This window comes from Anastrepha ludens, chromosome 5 (assembly GCF_028408465.1).
Source record: "Anastrepha ludens isolate Willacy chromosome 5, idAnaLude1.1, whole genome shotgun sequence".
Classification (NCBI taxonomy): Eukaryota; Metazoa; Arthropoda; class Insecta; order Diptera; family Tephritidae; genus Anastrepha; species Anastrepha ludens.
In genome coordinates this window covers 100,852,366-100,872,813 of record NC_071501.1, presented here as the reverse complement: position 1 = coordinate 100,872,813, position 20,448 = coordinate 100,852,366, and the positions used below count along the sequence as shown (strand labels likewise).

The window sequence follows — 20,448 nt, the reverse complement described above, 5'->3', positions numbered from 1 at the left end:
AAATCTGGGAACTTTTAAAAATGCTGAAGAAAACCTTTCGCACATAGTTTTATGAATAATTGCCTTAAATTTCGCTATATACTACTGCAATTCATCGTATTGGGTGTGTGTAAAATGGGTAGGATGGTCACTCATCTTAAACCAAGGAAGAAGGTAAACGAAAAGGAATCGTCTCAAACTCGTTTCCCATCATCTGTGGCAATCGATCATCTGTGGCAATCGATCATTAAAATTTAGTTATGCTCTTCCAGTACACAAAAAGTTTGATGTAAACTATTTAAATCTAATAATTTGGCTTAAAATCTGGGAACTTTTAAAAATGCTGAAGAAAACCTTTCGCACATAGTTTTATGAATAATTGCCTTAAATTTCGCTATATACTACTGCAATTCATCGTATTGGGTGTGTGTAAAATGGGTAGGATGGTCACTCATCTTAAACCAAGGAAGAAGGTAAACGAAAAGGAATCGTCTCAAACTCGTTTCCCATCATCTGTGGCAAAAAACATGGAACCGAAAAATTCAAATCATCTTCACAGCTTGGAAGGCCATCACCAGATAGATAAATGATAGTCTAAAACCGACGTCGGCCATGTAACAGGATAATCCTAGTTGCGGATGACCTATTGAATGCATTCAACACACCTGAACCAAATAGCGAATGATTAAACAATGGGTCCCCAGGGCCTCGTATTCTTCACTACACTGCTCTTTGCCTACCATACATAGCCGAACTACCTCCGCCTCCAAACTATTTTACCCTCCTTACAGTAAAATACTTTTCTCCTTCTCAGGGCATACCATCATCGCCTTGCAAGCTACTAACAATGTCCTCAAATCACTAACCGACGGCACTAGATGTGTGGATAAGGGAAATTTTCTCAAAACTTACAAGTAAATCAGCAGGCCAGCAGCGAGCGAACAGCCAGTAGTCTTTGGGAGCCAAATCTGGCGCATACGGAGGATCTGGGAGCCATTGTTTTGATTGACTTGTGACACAGTGCGCTGTCTTGACGAAACAAAACAGTGAGCAAAGCCGGCCCCCACTTTGAACAGAGCTTTCTTATAGTCAAATGCTCATGCAATATAAAGCCAGCACATTCTTTTGATATCTTTACGATGTCAGCTAACTCACGCAACTTAACTTTTCGATCATTCAAAACAGTTTTGAGGATTTTTTGATGTTTTCTGGTGTCACCGCCTCATTTGGACGTCCACTGCGTTAAGCATCATCGGTGCTTCGTTTCCACGTTTTAAGTCACCAAACCATCATTTTATTGTAGTTTCTAATGGAACAGAGTCCCCATAACACAGGCATTGCAGCAGTGTAAAATTAAAATACGATATACTTTTTGATCCATTGTTTTGAGAAAACAAAAGTAGTGTCACTCTTAGCTCAATAACTCACGAGCTGTTGAATAGAATATCATGAAATTTTAACAGCTGTTTTTTTAAACATAGTACTAACTGAAAAAGAGGTGAATACAACAAAACTGGAACCAGCGATACGCAATAGAAAAATCTACAAACCCGCCAGAAAGCAATCAGACGTATGATCATAAGCTGCTCCCTAATGTCGTATAAGGTCACAACTAAGATAAAGGCCAAAAGATAAATAGTATTGCAGCAGTTCCTTCTGTGGTGACATCATGGTAAACACTCTTCGTTACCATACAGTACTGAATTACCTATACCGTAATAGCAGTGCTAGATGGTAGCCCATTTCACTGTGATGCCAAGAATACAGGGCCATAAGACACTAGGAGTCACTCAACAGGGAAGTTTATCCTAACGTTCAATTAAATGCCAAAATATGCATTTTTCCTTGCTTGTAGTTCTTGCTGTCCAAGAATGATAAATACGAGATTGCGCCTTCCAAATTCGCTGTATAAATAAGCATAAATAAACAAACAAAAGCAAAGGAAATTACTTGTATGAGAAGAGGAGGAGTAGGCGAAAGTAATTTACACTACCAAATTCAAGAAAAAAATTAAATTTGGAGGCTTTGGTGCTTTGACAATTTAGCACGCGGTATTTCGTTTTTATTAGTTTAATGTCATATATCTCAATATTCCCAAGCAATTCTCTGAGTTTTGTCAAATTGAGCTCTCTCCTCACAAATTTGTCCAGTAAGAGAAAGCAATTTAACCAAATTTCGTGGTAACTTGTATAAGCCAAGACGAACCTATTTACCAATACTTTGTTTTGGCAATTAAACGTACCTTGTTGTTAGTCTAGTGCGAACACTCTTTACCTCATTAATTATGAAAATAAGTGTTTTCCAATAACAGGTGTTATTTTAAATAGCCCGCTATTTCGGTAGATGTCACTTTTGAAACTGTCATTTTGTGATATTTGACAAGTAGAAACTACGCCATTAATAAAACTGGAACGATACATGCTTAAACAACGCATTGAAATTATTAAAATTCACTATAAAAATGGTGAAAATTTGGCAGAGACGGTTCGCAAAACTCGAACATTTTTAGGTCATCGTGAAGAACCTTGTCGGACCGCAATACAGAAATAGGTGAAAAAATTCGAACTGTTGGCATACAGTCATCTTCCCAGAAAATAACGGATTTCTTTTCCCCCAATACACCCTTTTTGGGTATTTGGCCGAGCTGCTCCTCCTTTATGTAGTATGCGTCTTATTGTTGTTTCACAAATGAAAGGACCTACAGTTTTAAGCCCACTCCAAACGGTAATATGAGGAGGTTTTTCATGGCAGAAATGCACTCATAGGTTTGCCATTGCCTGGCGGAGGGCGAAAGCTATCAGAACTCACGGAGATTCGAGCCTGCGCACTTCCAAATGATAGTGACGCACCAATCATTCGGCTACGGTGGCCGCCTTTAATTATTATTATACATTCAAATTATAGAAAAAAAGCGATGCCAATGGCACAAAGAAGCAGTGAAACTTCTTCTAAATTTGTGATAGAATTAGCTGCCGCAACTACGAGACCTAGCAGTGGAAATCGCCAAAAGAGGTTTTGTGTTTTCATCAATTAGCAAGCTGTTTTGCAGCTAATCTGCCATATGTGAACGGTTCTATTACTTTTTGTGGATTTATTGCAAATCACTGCATATGTGAACGTACTTTTAAGTAGCAACTCCAGAATATTTTTCACCCTCTTGTATTGGACGATACCCTCTTAAGCCAACACTTGGGTTAAGTGTCTACTGACAGTAATCGGTTACTTCGAAAGCAATCGATTGCTCTTTTCGATACTTTGCCAGCAATTTCTGTAAATAAAGCCGGCATTTGACATTTCTTTGTTCCTTTCTGTCATTTTATCATTTACAACTATCACGAAGTTTTGTCGTTGATGAAAGTTTAGCGCTGTTAGTACAAAAGAAAGTAAATTACGTTATCAAGGCCACGTAATTAAGGCATTAACTAAAAGTTAACCGCTAACTTAGAAAAGTTATCACAATGATCGCATTACCCTCATTGAGAAGGTTTTTTCTACCCCTAATTGTGCTGGCAATCGCGGTAACGTTGGGAACAGCGGATGTTCCACGTCCACGCGGTGTACCGCTGTTCAAAGCCTCGCTCTACACACCTCGTACGGATAAAAGTTGGGTTTGTCTGGATAACCAAAAAACCATTCGTCATACCCAAATCAACGATGACTACTGTGATTGTGCGGACGGCAGTGATGAGCCTGGTACTTCTGCCTGTTCGAATGGCCACTTCAATTGTGCCAACCTTGGTCACCGTGCCGAAGACATACACAGTTCACGTGTAAATGATGGTATATGTGACTGTTGCGACGGCAGCGATGAATGGACTGAGGGTGCTGTAAATTGTCCTAATACTTGCGTAGAACTAGAACAAGTGGAAGAACAGCAACGTCGCACTCAAGCCGAACTACATAAACGCGGTAGTGCTAAGCGAGCGGAATTGATAGCCAGGGGAAAGCAAATGCGCGCTGATCGTGAAGCACGACGCAAAGTACTGGAGCAAAGACGCAATGAGCAGGAGGCGGTAAAAGTAGAAAAACAAATACTGAAAGACATCCAAGAAAGAGCTGAATCAGACGCACTCGATATATACAAAGAGCAACAACGTGAAAAAGATGCTGCTGCCGCAGAAGCCGCAAGATTGCAAGAAGACGCACATACCTTGCGCTATGAGGCAGAGGAGGCTTTTATTAAATATGACGCAAACAAAGACGGTTTCGTTGAAATTACTGAATTAATGGTAGATATGACGCTTGATCGCGATCGCAACAGCATCGTAACTGTTGAAGAAGCCCAGTATTTCCTGGATGACCGACATCGCGTCGACTTAAACTCATTCTGCGAATTGTCGTGGCCCCGAATTAAGCCAATTAAGATGTTGGCTGAGGGTATTTTCAAACCACCAATTCTGGAAGATGATGAAAATCCAAATCAAGAAACCGAGACACCTGAGCAGCACGAAGAAGGTAAGTGCAGTGGCAAAAAGAGATATTCATTTATCTGGTATTATCAGTAGTGTACTATTTTATACCCCTAAAATATTCCATTCAGTCCATGAACATGAAGGTGCCGATGGTGAAGAAGAGCTTTATGAGGATGAAGAAGGTGAAGTGGATGTTGGGGTCGGAAGTGTGGCTGATGCATCACAAACCGAGCCTGAGTACGATCCTGTAACAAAGCGTCTAATAGAGATGGCTAATGAAGCGCGAAATGCCTACTCCGAAGCAGAGCAAAAGATACGCGAAATCGAAAATGAAATTAAAGACATTTCAGACCAAGATGCTAAGGATTATGGACCCAATGAGGAGTACGCTGCATTGGATGGGGAATGCTTCGCTTTTGAAGATCGCGAATACGTATATACGCTGTGTCCCTTCGAAAGAGCTTCACAAAAACAACGCAGCGGTGGCTCAGAGACCACTTTAGGGCGCTATGATCAGTGGATTGGAGAAGGTGATAGGAAATACGATAAGCAGAAGTATGCTCATGGCGCTGCATGCTGGAATGGTCCACAACGCTCAGTTATTGTACAATTTAAATGTGGCTTGGAACAGAAGATTATCTCCGTGTCAGAGCCCAACCGTTGTGAATACAGCTATGTTTTCGAAACACCAGCTGCTTGCGATGGTGTCGTTGCGAATGATACGCGTCAACGTGATGAGCTTTAAAAAAAGCCAATAAGTTGAAAAGTACTCCATAAAATAGAAAAATAATGCTCATACATAATTATGGCGATTCAATACGAATCCCCCCATAGATGTGTGCTTAGTGTTATTTTAATTGTAAAGAGAAAAAAACGTAAAGTGTGAACACAGCAACTTTAATAAATGTAATTTGTAATTGAATTTTAGGAGCATCATCAGCATTATAGCATTCCTTTGATTGTATATCAAACCAGCAGGAAATTTATTTGTACACTTTTTACAATACCATACATAATTAATTAGTAAATATATTTCACTTGCATTTAAATGAGATAACAAAGAGTACATTAAAGTGTTTCCTGTAATAATTTTCAGAATGAAATAAAATCAACACTTTTAATTGGTTCAAACCAATGTTTATAGATTTTTAAATGTATGTATTTCAACCTATACTGGGAATGGGCTAAGCATTACTAATAACTGGAAGGGCCTCTTGTTTTTGTTATTACGAAAGCTGGTGACATTCCCCAGAAAATTTTAGAAAATCCATCTGGAGTGACAGCCCTAGCCCGTATACAAATGCAGGATACTTCCGTTATGTAGGTAAGTGATAAGTATATGTGATGGGTTTTGTAAGATGCATGCATAATTCAATTATATTATATATATACAAATATTTTTTGATTTTTTTATAAGCCCAACGATTATCCGAACAAACGATACGCCAGGCCAAGAAAGGCAAGAAGATATCGATCATTTTCGACCAGTGTGGCTTAGTCCTAATTTTTGCCATTTCTTGTATACGAATTCAGTTCGGCTTTCAGGGGTCTTGTTCCCCATGAATGTGAGAATGTAGCAGGAGTGACAGCCCTTCAACGAATATAAATCCTGGTCGTTACGACAACGTAGAACCGACTATCGTGCGAACAAAAATGTTGGTCTTGTAAAATTTTATTGTTTTGGTCTTGTTCGACAGTTCCTTATTTATGATTATTTGAATTTGCACATATAAAATCCGTCATTGTCAAATATTGCATGTATATTGTTGCAGAAAGATATGAAAAAGGCAGAACATGTGTATATGTGTATATTATTACGCTTCGTTTACAGCTAACTTTATGTCTTCCAGATGAGCATCTAATTGGTGTTCCAAAGCTAGTATATGGCCACTGTTGCAATGCTCGCCCCCAACAAAAGTTAAAATTAATGGTAGTTTATTCATTTGTACCACCTGCAATAAAGAATCATTTTTAAAATTCACATGTATATACAAGATTTTGTCATCCAACCTGGTAATTCGAATACATCGAAATAATAACTTTGTTCCGTCCCAACCCCAACTTTCCTGCCTGCTCGCTGGCCGTTGCAAATGTAGGAATGAAAGACGGCATAAGTGCAAAGTCTACATTTTTATCCTGACTAACACGCAACAATGGTACTCCATCTCTATCAGTAACTTGTATTACATACAGACCGTTGACCCTATAAAGTATGAATTCCGAAAACATTAAAACCCCAAAAAAACATTGCAGTACTATTAATGCTCACTTGTGTAGTAACCCATTGAAATATTTCTTAACTTCATCCGTCATATTACTAGAGATTTACTACAATCCCAAAACGTAATATTTGCCCAAAAATTCCACTGCGTACACTAAAAACTTCACTTCCTATCAAAACAATCCGTAAATCTAATAAACCACTTTTTGCATACCACCAAAAACCAATTTTAACAAACAGCTGATAAGAAAACAAGGCAGAGTTGCATTGCATCTTTCACTTTGCATTACGAACCTGCATGAAATCCTTACTTAAAATAGGTTCATATATGCGAGATTATCGAATAAGGTTACGGTAATTAATCTACTCGTTTGCAGAGTCGGTTAGTAATAAGTTTACACATAAGTAGATTATCCTCATTTCCTCAGAACCACCCTACACAATTTCTCTTTGTTAAATAGTAATTATGAAATGCTCTCGGATTATTTCGGTAGCTTTTCTGTGTTCTACATAGTTTTATCGATTATTTATGCGTAAAACCAAGAAATGTCTAATGTGAAAGTAAACATAAATGAACGAAATGATTCGTAAAGATATTTTCAAAAATTTTCTTTTCGATTTTTGGTGGAGGATCTACTACTGCTCCGATGGTGCAAAAGAAATTTACATGTATATAAAGGCACGTCGGTGGAATTTTCGACTGGTGGTTATTTAGTGAGTTCATGAATTTCCTTGTCTCTTCTCCAATATAATATCACATGGATATGTTTTAGCACTGTCCCACAAAAATACAATAATGGATTTTCTTACGCGCTTCCACGAATGATAGATTGCGAGATTTGATCATCTAAAGGAAAATTGTGGGAGTATATTTGACTACTAAGTTTGATTTTTTTTTTGTATATGCCCAACACAGTCGTAGATTTTGCCGCAATCAGCAAAGATGGGACTCCTCTAAAATGAGGAAAACGAATTTGATCTGACTAAAGGCCTCTTCTATTCGCCATTTCCCGGCTCTCTATCTCTATGCTCAATTAACTTGAAAAAAAATTTGCAATGGAAAGCAACAACAAAGCTATCGAGTAAGATTCGCCGCTAGTGGGTATGACTATAGCTCATTAGGCTGCACTGCCTTACCAGCACATGTAATTTAAAGCAGTTCTCTTCCGCTTTGCCGACATATGTTCATTTGCTTCATCTATTCGCAACTTGCTAAGTTTTGGCGAAAACAAGAGGCCTTATATAGACTGGCTAACGAATGAACACGATTCAAACGAGATAACGTACTTTTAAGATAAATTGAATTAGCTGTTAAATTTGTGTACGTTTTCTCGCTATATATTATATAATAAAAAATTAGCTTGGCTCTCTATGGTGATGATTTTTAAAACTGCCTCTATTCACATTTTTTACTTGCCTGTACCCATTCTCATTTAATTTTTCTACTTCACCAAACTAATCGATAATGGAATATCACAGAGTTGATCACCAAAAGTTATTTTTAAAATATTATTAAATTTAAGATTACCAATGATGGAATTTTATGTAGCTTATCTCCTTATTTTTACAAATTAAGGAATTACGTTATAAATTGGAAGCAATCTAGCATGAATGAGTGCACATAGTATTACTTGATAAAGACCGCTTAAAGTAGGAATAATGGTTTCTGTCGCTTCGAGAAGAGCGGGATCTTGCTTATTTCCAATTTCTCAATTTGTAACACCTTTAATTTTAAGTTCTAAAGCTCTTAAAAAACATCAGATAATTGCACTAATTTACATTTTGTGGCATCAGCGCAGTAGGGAATCACCTAAAACCGGCACAATTAGCTTTAGCAGTAGCTCTTCTCTTCTAAGTTATTCCGTGATAGTATGCTGCAACAAAGTGCTTGGGACCTAATATATTATCGTTGTATAGATCCATAAGTAAAAAGACTATCAGCTGGTTGCCAAAAATGCCCATAGCTGAGATCACCTGATTTCAGAACGTTCTTTTATGTAACATGGTTGCATGAAAAATTATTAAATGTCATAGAAAATTTTGTCAAAAAGTCTAAAAAGTTACGTAATAAAAAAAAGTTACGTATTCAAAATATTTGTTATTGTAAATTTTCAAAGTTAAAATTATTACTTTTTTTGTCGATATTCTATTGTTTTTAATGTTACCATACAAATTCTAATTTGGCATAACAACCTCGCCAATAGACTCAAGCAAAAAGTCCTATCAGTCACATCCTCACACACCTGACTACCTGTTAAATTCACACCAAGGGTGCCAGTCCAAAATTAGGAAGAAGAAGAGTGTTTTTACTTGTATTTTTGTACAATGCCTATTATTAAGAGGCCGACCCTGTATACATGAAAAATTGAGAGTCCGACAAAGCCAAGCACCATTGTTTTGAGTAATATCGATAACTTTCACATATCTTCCATCCTTAAATTAGACAAGTTAGTTTTGTTTTGGAAAGTATTAATTTTACGGTGTTTGCTTTTATTATAACTAGCCGGAAAAAAGCCAATATATAAAGAAAATGGCTTTTTTACGAGGTTCACTTAATTATGTATGGTGCACGACAAGTGTGCTAGGGAAAGGAGCAACTGGATCGGTTTTCCAAGTAAATGCTTATTTTCCAATTTTTCCTACATCAAAAACAAAGCATTGATTAATTTATAATCATTCAAACAGGGTGTAAATAAGAATACTGGTGAATCTGTGGCCGTCAAGACATTCAATCCCTATAGTCATTTGCGGCCTCCAGATGTCCAAATGCGTGAGTTTGAAGCGCTCAAGAAACTGCATCACGAAAATATTGTCAAACTGCTTGCCATCGAAGAGGATCAAGAGGGGCGCGGAAAGGTAATAGTTATGGAATTGTGTACTGGCGGCAGTCTTTTCAATATACTTGATGACCCAGAAAACTCATACGGGCTGGCAGAGAATGAGTTTCTCTTAGTGCTTGAACATCTCTGCGCTGGCATGAAGCATTTACGAGACAATAATTTAGTGCACCGTGATCTTAAACCAGGAAATATAATGAAATTCATATCTGAAGATGGACAAACTATTTACAAGTTAACTGATTTCGGTGCTGCACGCGAACTTGACGATAATCAAGCGTTCGTTTCGCTATACGGCACGGAGGAGTATTTGCATCCGGATATGTACGAACGTGCTGTGCTACGTAAACAAATAAATCGTTCGTTTACGGCAAATGTAGACTTGTGGTCCATTGGTGTCACGCTGTACCATGTGGCTACGGGAAACTTACCCTTCCGTCCATTTGGTGGACGCAAAAATCGAGAAACCATGCATCAGATCACCACGAAGAAAGCGTCTGGCGTCATTTCGGGTACACAATTATCCGAGAATGGTCCAATTGAGTGGTCAACTACGCTGCCGTCATATTGTCATCTATCAGAGGGCTTGAAAACATTAGTGACACCGCTTTTAGCTGGTTTATTAGAAAAGAACCGTGAAAAGACTTGGTCGTTTGATCGATTCTTTCAGGAGGTTACTTTAATTTTGCGTAAAATCGTATTGCATGTTTTCTTCACAAATCGTACTACTTCAGTGGAAGTGTTCCTTGAACCGGACGAACAAATCGACAACTTTCGTGAACGCATTTTCTTACAAACTGAAGTGCCTATAGAAAAGCAAATACTTTTATTTAGCAATGAGCATTTGGAAAAGAAGGTGGCGTCCAGTACCATATGTAAGTGTATAAGTGATAGCAAGAAATAATTTTAACTTTAAACCTCCATTTTCTCTTCCACGGTTTAAAGCCAAGGCTTTCCCCTCCACTACGACGGAAAGTCCAATATTTTTATATAGTAATGATGACAATAATGTGCAACTACCACATCAATTGGACTTGCCTAAGTTTCCCGTCTTCCCCAACAACGTGTCGGTTGAGAATGACGCAAGCCTTGCTAAGGTCAGAGAAGTTACCACGAATTGAAATCATTTCATCCTACATTATTTATTGCTATTATTTTTTTGGTTTTAGGCTGCTTGCAGTGTAGGCCACGAATGCAAGCGTCGCATAGACACGTTTTCTTCTATGGATATTTTAATAAAACGCGGAGTGGAAAACTTTATAGCGATGCTGATAACAACAATAACTTTACTATTAAAGTATTTATACATTTTCGGTGAATTAATTAGGTTTTATAAACGATTTTTTTTTTCTTTCAGAAAAACCAAGCACTTAGAAAATCTATTGACTACAACCCTTGATTATGCGGATGCTGTTAAACGTCTTGCGAATTTAGTAAGTCTACAAAAATAATCAGACTAATTGATAAAAACTAGGGGCCTCTTATAACAGCATACTTATCAGGTTATAATTGCTAATTTTCTGATGTTTCGTTTGCATGGGATGCAAGCAAATACCCATGACTTAATGATGTGTGAGTCACTAACTTTTACGCGACATAAACAAGGGGATTTTTATTTTAAATTTGTTAATTCTACGGATAAGAAAAATGCTTACAGCATTTCGCAATGAAAATGAAAAAAATTGCTCAAGATAAAAAAAATGTAAGAGATTCAGTCGTGTTGCTTTAAAAGCGTACATCCAAAAGTAGTTTAAAAAACTCATAACTCTTCCCAAGGACGAGCTGAGAATGATCACCGCCATTCTCACAGGCCATTGCAGACTGCTCAGTTATCTGCACATGATCGGGATATGGTCCACTTACTCTTGTCATTTCTGCGACCAATCCCAGGAGACTCCACTGCACCTTCTCCTTGAATGCAACGCTATAGCGCGGAGAAGGTTGAGACATCTCGGCCATATGCAGCCAGAAGAAAGGTACACACGCTCACTCCAACCCAGCTCTATATTAAATTTAATAAGGAAACTGGGTTTAGATGAGGTACTGTGAAGAGTAGAGAGCACAAAAGACCACGAGATTGGAGGGCAAACCTCGAATAAATCTAAATGTAAGAAATTATTCTTATTGTAGCAGCATAAAACCTTCACCGTATATTTTTGGGAATGCTGTCGAAGTGACAGTTCTAGGCCGGATATAAATTTGGGTCATCTGGTAACATAGAACTGGCTGTTGTTGATGTTTTTGTTGTTGTAGCAGCATAAACATTCCCCATACTTACATACGGGGAATGCTGCTGGAGTGACAGTCCTTGGCCAGATATAAATCCGGGTCGTTTCGGTAAAGTAGAACCGACAGTCGTGGAAACGACATAGAACTGGCTGCCTCGCTTTGCTGCCATTGAAATATTTATTCGTACTTTTCTCTAGTATACATCAATTCTTTCGAAAGAAGCACATTTTAAACATCAATATAATTTTTTTTTATATATTTTCATTATTGTAGACAAAACCGGACAAAGAACTGAAACCAATATTCTCTACGCTATATGATTTGAAGCCGAATTTCGAAGATGCTGCTGATGTGGTAATGCAAATGTATAAGCATTTTGTTGTTGAAGACGCACTCAAGTACGTATTTTATGTAGTTACAGCTAGACAATAAAAGGAATAACTTTGAAACTGCAAATCATCATGCATGTTGGTTGGCTGGTTGTTGTAGCGTGTGTTTTAAGACCCAATTATCGTTAAAAGCTAACCATTAATTAAAAAGTTCAAAGACACGAAGACTTTTGCTGCCTCTAAAATATTCAAGGTCAAGCAATTCTTAATCAGCTTATCGGCCAATGTTACTCTTACCGAAGGCTCGAAATAACGATTACGGAGGCAAAAGTTCCTATTAGTCATAATTCGTTCCAAAGCTAGAACCTTGCAAAAGCCTTCCAGATAACAAAAGTCGTCATGCATGGCCGTTTCAAAATTATTTCGTTTCATGAAATATCGTTGATAAATGCTTTTAATAACTTATATTTTAATAATTATCACAACATTTTAGCGATCAGTGGTCATCATCGATGCATGGCAAACGCTGCCCATGCCGCACTAGGGCCAGTCCACAAGCTAAATACTTGGTGGAGCGTCTGCGTGATTCGTGGCAGCATTTATTGCGTGATCGCGCTACACGCACACTAACATACAATGACGAACAATTTCACGCATTAGAAAAGATAAAAGTAAGCGGATTTGGTAACATTACGAGCATCAATGAATTTCATCTTTCTAACTTTATAGGTAGATCGCAATGGCAAGCGTATCAAAGCGCTGCTATTGGACGATGTGAAACCCGCCGTGGCACAAATGGCCGAATGTCTGGCCGATTGGTATAAACTGGCGCAAACTGTATATCTTAAAACACAGATATTGGAGAAGGATGTGCGTGATTATGAGCGTAAATTAAATGACATACGCGACGAGCTGTATCATTTGAAAGCGGAAATAAAATCCGATGCAAATGCAAAAGTAATCACCAACAATAATAAATTGTCAAAAAATATACAGAAAAATATTATGAAGGTACGGGCATACAAACTTTTTTCTTTGAAATACAAAACTTATGTATGCAAAATATTTGTTTTCCAGAAAATGCAAGAACAACATGACGAAGTATTGCAAATTATGCGTCAAAACGAAGTAATCATAAATCGGCTAAAAGAGTCGGGTGGCGTGAAGCAATTTGAAACACTAAAAAATAAAACGTAATTTATTTGTTGCACTACAAATAAGATAAGACTGTGAAAAATAATTATTAGCAGGGCTCAGAATTACAAGTATTTCCTCAAACTTTCATTACATTCATTAAAGGGCGTATTCGTTATTTTTCCATGTTTAAACGGTTTTTTTTTTCTCGAAATAGTTTTTTATTGAATTTAATTTGAAAGATTTGTTGTCGAAAAAATTTCTTGCAGTTGTGACGATTTTATAAATTCCAAGTCGAATCTATTAAAGGAAAGCAGCTGGTATATTTTTTCCTTTCGCCGTGTCTGGCTGTTAGTCCAGAGTGTAACATGGCGAATTCGTTCTTTGTTTTCTACTTTGTCTATACTTTTCTTTGACAATCAAAAGTACAAAATGTTGTTGTTGGTCTAATGCCACCACCTTAAATGAATGCGCCTTGATAAATTCATAATAATTTTCATTTTTGCTACCCGCATAATTTTGATCAATGATAAAATTGAAGATTAGGTGAGAAAGATTACTTTAACCCAGCGAGTTTGGTCGTACTTATTCTGAAATCATGTTCTGTTATTCCTTAACTGTAACGTAAATCAAAATAATGTTATACTGCATCGATTATTTGTCATTTATGCACGTATTTGGTTTCGGTTCATATTTTTTTTATTTAAAAATATTTTATTTTTCATTTTCTGGGTCCTGGGTATTACTTAGTAGTTCTCTACTATTTTAAAATATAAAATATACAAATGCACTGCTATATTAGGTATGAATGTAGTACACTTTATTAGTTCCAACTTTCATATCCAACGATCCCAGGGCTATCCATAATATTAGTGTTATAATCTTTAACAGTAAGAAAGTTCAAATAATTATATTCAAAATTTTCCACGTCAGTTAGGTATGAAAGATTTGGAGAGAATTGCTAAATATACTGTAAGCTGATTTTTTTTTTTCTTTTATGTTAAGTATTTTTTGTATATTCCAAATTTTACCAAATGCACAACTATAATGTTACAAAATTATGTTGTTTTAACTTCCGGCTGGTTTGTGTATCGGATGATTAACCTACTCATTCTCTCAACTGGCGGTTTTACACGGCCAAAGACTGTAACCACCGATTTTACTCTATTATGGCCATATCATTGGTGCTGTGCCACCACCACTTTGCGCACAATCAGTATGTTTGTTGTTGTTGTAGCAGTTAGTGGCATGTCATTGCGCTAAGATAACGCGGGCTTCACGAGGCAGCTGAGGTGATGATGAATTCGATGACGGTTACCTCCTACCTCTGTTGTATCTGGTTACTAACACACGAAAAACTTCAGCGTATCAAAGGGAAAAGGTTTGCTATTATGGAAACAGCCTAATATCTACATTCCTAATACATTTTTGAGGTATGCTGCTGAAGTGACGGTTACAAATCCGGGTCATTCTAGTAACATAAAACCGACTACCGTGGCAACAGGAAAAATATATTAAATGGCGCTATTTATTCATGTTCGCCATCCACGCCAGGCGTGCGGTTGTTGTTGTTGCAACAGTTTACGAAATGGTGCCTATTGTAATGGAATAATCAGTCGTCGTTTATGTATCTCATCTAACGGTGGACCTAAGAAGCAGGGTGGGACCATAGGAAAGGGGGCGTTAGAGAAATGGGTTTTAGTGGGCATATGAAGAGATGATTACTGTCATGCGGAGTACAATCACATGCTGTACATATGTTGAGTAAGTCGGCTAATTCTGGATAAATAAGAGTTTAAACTGACACAATTTCCAGAACGTAATTAATTACCTGGAGGATGGTTCTCCTCTTTTTTTTTAGATCCGACCAAAGCAGCTTTGGTGACAAAGTTGTTGTTGTTGTTGTTGTAGCAGCATAAACATTCCCCGTGCATATACGAGGAATATTGCTGAAGTGACAGTCCTTGGCCGGATATAAATCCGGGTCGTTCCGGTTACGTAGAACCGACTGTCGTGGGAACGTTGGTGACAAAGTCTAGCCTAGCGCTGAAAGCAGTGAGCGCACTTTAACAGCCGGGCAAAGTTGTGTAAGAGGCGTTGCGTGTAGTGGCCGTCAAGTATCGAATTGAATTGACAAATGGAATACCTTGTGATGCTTATGAATTTTCTTTTTGTGGATAGGTATACGCAAAGTACAACCTAAGGGAATACAAAGTGAGGTTCACGGTAAAAAGTTCTAGGTGAAAATTCACATTTCTCAGGAAAAATATAGTGTTAGGTGTAGGAGTGGTTGAGAAAATTATTTGCGTCTCATCCTAACTTGTTCAGAATTGTGTACAAAGGTCTTGAAGAAAGCCGCTGTTCCTTTATTATATTTTCATGTATTATACATTAATCCACAGTAGAGAGTTTATGTAATTACTTTATTAAGTCAATCTTGATAAACATAAATGATTAATTAGTTATGCTTTTAAAGCTTTTTCGAAAAATTCCACTATTAATGGATATATCTCGTCATATTGTTCACTATTTTTTCTTCTAACCTGATCACGGTAACGCTGTAATGCGCCCGATATTAATTCTAGCTTTTCACGTTCCGATGTGTGCCCTTCGAGCCACTCGATTAACCGTTCATTCGACCAATTTGCAGTAGTATGTGGACTCTGAAGTTCAGCGCCAGCGTGACCGAATAACAAAAACAATACAATGTAGCTGGGCACCAGCAACTCACTACCCACACTTTGCTTCACCAATTCTTCGGGTGGTTGCACAATTAGGAAAGACATTGCGCGTAGTAATCGTGCTGGATTCCCCAAATCAGGCAAGTTGGCGCAAATTGGCTTAAGCGCCTGCTCCATATGTGCGCAGTCACTCTTCAAGCGTTGCCGTCCCGCTTGACTAATCGGACGTAAAATGCTTGCATTGTGTACGAAAAGTTCAATGCAGCGTTTTGCCAATTCGTGTCCACATTTCGAAACTATTTCTTTATCTTCAAACGGGCCAATGTGATTTACCCAGACGCGATTTATGAATTCCTGAAATTAAATTAAATGCAGTCGTGGAAAGATAAAATATTTTCGTATGTTTCTGTTAAAAAATGCAAAAATATTTTAATGTCTTTGGTTTACGGTATACCCGTTTATAGTTTGAGCGATGATGAAGTTTATTATTCAGTTCTATTTCAAAAAATATCCTACCTGTAACTCCTTCATATACATTGATGGACCTGATGTTGATATTTTTTCTAAATTAAGTCCCGGTTCACGATGCATGCTGAGAAGTATAATACTTATGGTTGACAGAATCGAGTCCATTATCTGTTGTAGTATGGTACTGATCAAAATATCCGTCTGTTCTAATGCTTTTACAATATCATGATGAGCAGCTGATTTCGATTTGGTAAAGTGCACCTTCAAGTCGGCCAACATTCGACGTGCCGAATCTTTATAATAGTACAGAATATTAGCTAAGAGCACATTTTGCGTTTGTTGAAAATTTGGAATGTCGACTACTTGTTTGGCATCAGCTCCCAACTTAAGTTGTGCTTCTAGTTTCGTGCAAAGCTCTTTGCCACACGCAATGAAGACAGCTACTACTGAATTTGTTAAACGTGTATCAATTAGAGCAGCACTGATTTCAGTAGATGCTACTCTTATAAAATTATCAACCGTTTCATTTGAGGGCAGATCGACCCCAGCAAGACAAGCTTTCATATTGGCGGCACACTTGCTTATATAGCCTACCTCCAGTGTAGAGAAAATGTCATTATCGAATAGAAATTCACCATCCAAACGCTCCTCCAAACCACGAGCTGACGTCAGTAATTTTGCCAAACCTTCTTGCAATGTTTGTGTCACGTGGGCAGGACTTTCGACAAAAGATTTTTTCAACAGCGTTTGTACGGCTTGCCAAAAATTCTTGTGTATATCATATGTCTCGCCGGCATCGAAGCCGAACTGCCTTATTTGATCCAGTCCCCGCTTTAGTAGATTTACTTGCTCACAACTTTCATAAAGTTCTTCATACAATAGCCAATGCAGTGATTTCCAAAACTTGGCTCTGAAGTTCTGAGTCGTGGTTAACATAGGGGTTTTTCCTGGGCCACGCATAGAATTGCTTGTCTTTGATGAGGCGTTGTTAAATGTTTCACCTTTGTTCAATACGGAAATGTCGGTACCAGCAAAACATTCTCTCAGCGATTGCTCCAAGTCCGTGACGAATGTCGCCACTAAGTTGTCTAATGACTTTTGTAGTGTGTTGAAGTTTTTAAATATCTTCAAATGAAAGAAAGTTAAAATAGCTTTTTTTTGAAATTTCGGATTAACGTAATTGCATACCTTAAGTGAGTTGACTACTTGTGCTTCATTTCTTTCTTGCAAACCCGTTACTAACTGCATCTGTGTTAAATTTCTTAATTTTTGTCGCGAGGCTATTACTTCAGCACGAGCATTTTGCACAAACTCGATTTGCTTCAAGTCCTCATCATCTACCAATTGTCCCAATTCATAGTGTATCTCTGCTTGCTTGAGTACGTCCTTTGTTGCGCGTAATTTGGCCGTCAACGATAGTAGTGTGCCAGCCGAGCGAAGTTGATGAGATAATTCGTGCAAACGTCCCAGAATACGAGTTTGATTATCAACGTGCTGATACTGGGCATCGATTTGTGTCTTTAATCGTTGGCCGGCTGCACGAATTTGTTCTACATCATTTGCCAAGGTGTTCAGGGCAACATCAAATCGGCCAGCATGTGTTGCCTGTTGTAACAAAGCACCATGTTTTTCACGAACCTGCTGGTGCAGGTCGTCATTCACATTTTGAAGACGCTTTGAAAGTTCTTGGATTTGTTCCTGAATTGTCGTGTTGGCATCGACTTCGGTGATTGATTCGTCATCCAATTCTAAATCTACCCTGAATAAGGAAAAATATTAGATATAATGCAGAGAATACTTTCTGTGTATTTTATTTACTTACATTTGAGTTTTTTAAATTAATTAATTGAAGTAAAAGGATACCGTAAACACCACTTTAAAAATAAATAGTCAAATACAAAAATGTAAATAATGTTACCATATGATAGTGCTACCGAATTGGTTAATTATTTCTATTATTGCCTTGAGTTATTAGAGTTGCCAAAACAAAACAAAAAAAAGGGAGATTTGAAATGTCATTTGATCAGTTCCTTGTTTTCTGTACAAGACAGTATATACCAATAATAATACAACATCCAGGCCATAAAACAGACGAAAATATCGGGATATAAATTTGCTAGTCAACATAGATGGGTACGACCCTGACTTACATACATTTTGAAATCGGTTAAAAAATTGTTTATGCTACATCGATACGTAGTATTTATAGGACGAATTTTAATAACAAAATGCACTCAGGTCTTTGCATTTGACTATGTATTTGCAATGTGCGTAATTGTATCTAAGCTGTTGAAATGTCTGCCAATTGAATTTTACCCTGTGAAACTGTGGATTCAGATTTCAGACTCAGCGACTTTCTTTAGCTACATACTAACAGTATCATCTACAGAAATTCCTTTTATAGTTCTGATCCTCCCATAATCAGCAACAAATAACATTTTATATGATATCAAAAATGCTGCACTACTTCTCAAGTGAATAAATGCTGAACATCTGGCAACGGAATACAGAACAAACGTTTAAAAAGGTATGGCAGCGTCCTTAAAACTTGCATTCGTTGAAAAGTTCGGATAGAATATTTCTCGTTGGAAAAGTCTAAACTTTTATTTTATTCCGATAAGAAATTTGCTTTAAAAACAACAAAAAGTGGTTGAAGTGCTAAAGTGGGAAGGGAAGATTTGTGTAAATAAAATTGAAGTGCAAATGTGCAGACTCAATAGTAATAAATGCAGAAGTAAAGTATATATAAATTTTCTGAAAGTGAAATGACCATTTGAGAAGACAAGAACTTGGACTTCGACGACGAAGGTGGTGGCGGCGGCCATTAAAGAATTCGTGAGATGTGTTAATTCGTTGAGGAATCATCGGTTTTCGTTTAAACAAGAGCAACGTCAGCAGAGGGGAGTGGTGTCTGCTAGTGCTGCCAGATGTAGCAGCGTTGGATTGAACGATCGAATGGTACGAATTTTATCATTTGTTTACGTTTATAAGATATTTGGAAGAATTAACAAACAAAAATAACATTTAAGTGCATAAAATTAATTGCGAAAATAGTTTTTATTCACTTATTACAATTGGCTGTATGAAATTGTGAGCTATGTGGTTACTTCAAATCAGAATTTGTTTTTGCAATGAGAGTCCGGATGTGTTAGTGGAAATAAATACTTTACGATTTTTGGGTTTTTATATTATGAATTGTGTAAACTATATGCTTTATTTTAGTAAATTTACAAAACATATGCTTTAATAATGTAAAGAGCGCGTAAACGCCTTCCCACTTGCTCCTCCCTAAATATTTGAGGATGACCTTTGCGGGCATGCGTCGTTCACAGCTCAGCGGTTGTTCCATTGAAGCTGATTAGAATGGCGGCAGCGATTTACGTTGTGTTAGTAGTGGTATGGTGGTCGCGACTCTTGAAATAATGTGGCAAAGCAAAGTGTTGCTGTCTAGTGGGAAATATGAACTTGGGAGGGGAAGTGCTTTGCCGAAGCCGCCGCGAAGAAGGGTCAACATGATTTATGCCCAATTAGTATTTGTTTATAAACAAAAAATTTACTTTTATCGGTGTTAAATTTTCTTATAAACGTTATAACATATTGTTGAGTTATACTATTTGAATCAGAACAAGGTGAACTACCTTGATAATTTGGATGAAATTTTTAAATACGAATTAAAAACAAGAATAATAGTGTTGAAAAGTTAAACATAGATTTATTAATCACATTATCTATTTTTTATTCATTGATAATTGATTATAATTCTATTAATTTAAATATATTTTATATACTGATATTTGTATAAAAAATGTACGAAAAAGAAAATTTGACTATTCGACATTGAAAATAGGTACACGTATGGATATAAAATTAACTCAACCAAGAGGATAGAGGAAAGTAATATAGTGGCATTAAATAGTGGTAAACGAAGGTATATTTATACTGAAGCATCTAAAAAGCAATGTGAGATATTTGAAATTATCATGTAGCTTATGGAATGTTTCCCCCATGACCCCTTAACAGTTTGTCTGTCGTTTATATTCGTTGTCACTACCTTTCCCAATAAGAAACACAACACTGTTGTTTAGTGCCCCTCACTCTGAGCTAGTAAGAATATGTAATCGCAATTGTCTGTCGAGGCGCGCGACGGCGCAGCGGCCG

General features: G+C 37.3%; 5 protein-coding genes across 7 annotated transcripts in view; 3 read left to right on the top strand and 2 right to left on the bottom strand.

Moving 5' to 3' along the window:
- The first annotated feature begins 3,274 nt into the window (after positions 1–3,274).
- Positions 3,275–5,536, top strand: LOC128863282 (glucosidase 2 subunit beta). The gene is made up of 2 exons (XM_054102383.1): positions 3,275–4,434; positions 4,520–5,536. The coding sequence occupies exons 1-2, from the start codon at positions 3,438–3,440 to the stop codon at positions 5,134–5,136; spliced, it is 1,614 nt and encodes a 537-aa protein (XP_053958358.1). The 5' UTR covers positions 3,275–3,437; the 3' UTR covers positions 5,137–5,536.
- A 511-nt stretch (positions 5,537–6,047) lies between these two features.
- On the bottom strand, positions 6,048–6,866 carry LOC128863283 (ragulator complex protein LAMTOR3 homolog). The gene is made up of 3 exons (XM_054102385.1): positions 6,661–6,866; positions 6,402–6,594; positions 6,048–6,343 (listed from the first exon to the last, which is right to left on the bottom strand). Exons 1-3 carry the CDS (start codon positions 6,702–6,704, stop codon positions 6,206–6,208), a joined length of 375 nt encoding a protein of 124 aa, XP_053958360.1. The 5' UTR covers positions 6,705–6,866; the 3' UTR covers positions 6,048–6,205.
- Positions 6,867–9,023: 2,157 nt separating this feature from the next.
- Positions 9,024–13,839, top strand: LOC128862754 (serine/threonine-protein kinase TBK1). Its single transcript, XM_054101460.1, has 9 exons — positions 9,024–9,226; positions 9,298–10,324; positions 10,395–10,546; positions 10,619–10,746; positions 10,807–10,882; positions 11,952–12,076; positions 12,501–12,678; positions 12,737–13,018; positions 13,085–13,839. The coding sequence occupies exons 1-9, from the start codon at positions 9,143–9,145 to the stop codon at positions 13,202–13,204; spliced, it is 2,172 nt and encodes a 723-aa protein (XP_053957435.1). The 5' UTR covers positions 9,024–9,142; the 3' UTR covers positions 13,205–13,839.
- A 1,054-nt stretch (positions 13,840–14,893) lies between these two features.
- Positions 14,894–18,221, bottom strand: LOC128862753 (conserved oligomeric Golgi complex subunit 5). The gene is made up of 4 exons (XM_054101459.1): positions 18,113–18,221; positions 17,479–18,049; positions 16,339–17,415; positions 14,894–16,176 (listed from the first exon to the last, which is right to left on the bottom strand). Coding segments are annotated over exons 1-4 (2,223 nt in total). The 5' UTR covers positions 18,115–18,221; the 3' UTR covers positions 14,894–15,603.
- A 594-nt stretch (positions 18,222–18,815) lies between these two features.
- The window catches only part of LOC128865201 (zinc finger protein 628), a 30,092-nt gene continuing 28,459 nt past the window's right edge, over positions 18,816–20,448 (top strand). For 2 of the 3 annotated variants that reach the window (XM_054105313.1, XM_054105317.1), the window contains exon 1: positions 18,816–19,248. The gene's annotated coding sequence lies outside the window, so the exon portion shown is untranslated. The remainder of the gene's footprint in view (positions 19,249–20,448) is intronic. The other variant, XM_054105321.1, reaches the window with a different exon arrangement.

What these genes read in the sequence shown, in the direction of transcription:
- LOC128863282 (XM_054102383.1), top strand. Translation starts at nt 3,438, where the DNA reads ATGATCGCATTACCCTCATTGAGAAGGTTTTTTCTACCCCTAATTGTG. An exon ending in ACCTGAGCAGCACGAAGAAG is followed by an intron (nt 4,435 to 4,519) that starts GTAAGTGCAGTG and finishes TATTCCATTCAG; the next exon opens with TCCATGAACATGAAGGTGCC.
- LOC128863283 (XM_054102385.1), bottom strand. Translation starts at nt 6,704, where the DNA reads ATGACGGATGAAGTTAAGAAATATTTCAATGGGTTACTACACAA. An exon ending in TTCAATGGGTTACTACACAA is followed by an intron (nt 6,595 to 6,660) that starts GTGAGCATTAAT and finishes CATACTTTATAG; the next exon opens with GGTCAACGGTCTGTATGTAA. An exon ending in CGATGTATTCGAATTACCAG is followed by an intron (nt 6,344 to 6,401) that starts GTTGGATGACAA and finishes TCTTTATTGCAG; the next exon opens with GTGGTACAAATGAATAAACT.
- LOC128862754 (XM_054101460.1), top strand. Translation starts at nt 9,143, where the DNA reads ATGGCTTTTTTACGAGGTTCACTTAATTATGTATGGTGCACGACAAGT. An exon ending in GTTGTTGAAGACGCACTCAA is followed by an intron (nt 12,077 to 12,500) that starts GTACGTATTTTA and finishes ACAACATTTTAG; the next exon opens with CGATCAGTGGTCATCATCGA. An exon ending in TACAGAAAAATATTATGAAG is followed by an intron (nt 13,019 to 13,084) that starts GTACGGGCATAC and finishes TTTGTTTTCCAG; the next exon opens with AAAATGCAAGAACAACATGA.
- LOC128862753 (XM_054101459.1), bottom strand. An exon ending in AAGTAGTCAACTCACTTAAG is followed by an intron (nt 17,416 to 17,478) that starts GTATGCAATTAC and finishes TTTCATTTGAAG; the next exon opens with ATATTTAAAAACTTCAACAC. An exon ending in TGTATATGAAGGAGTTACAG is followed by an intron (nt 16,177 to 16,338) that starts GTAGGATATTTT and finishes ATTTAATTTCAG; the next exon opens with GAATTCATAAATCGCGTCTG.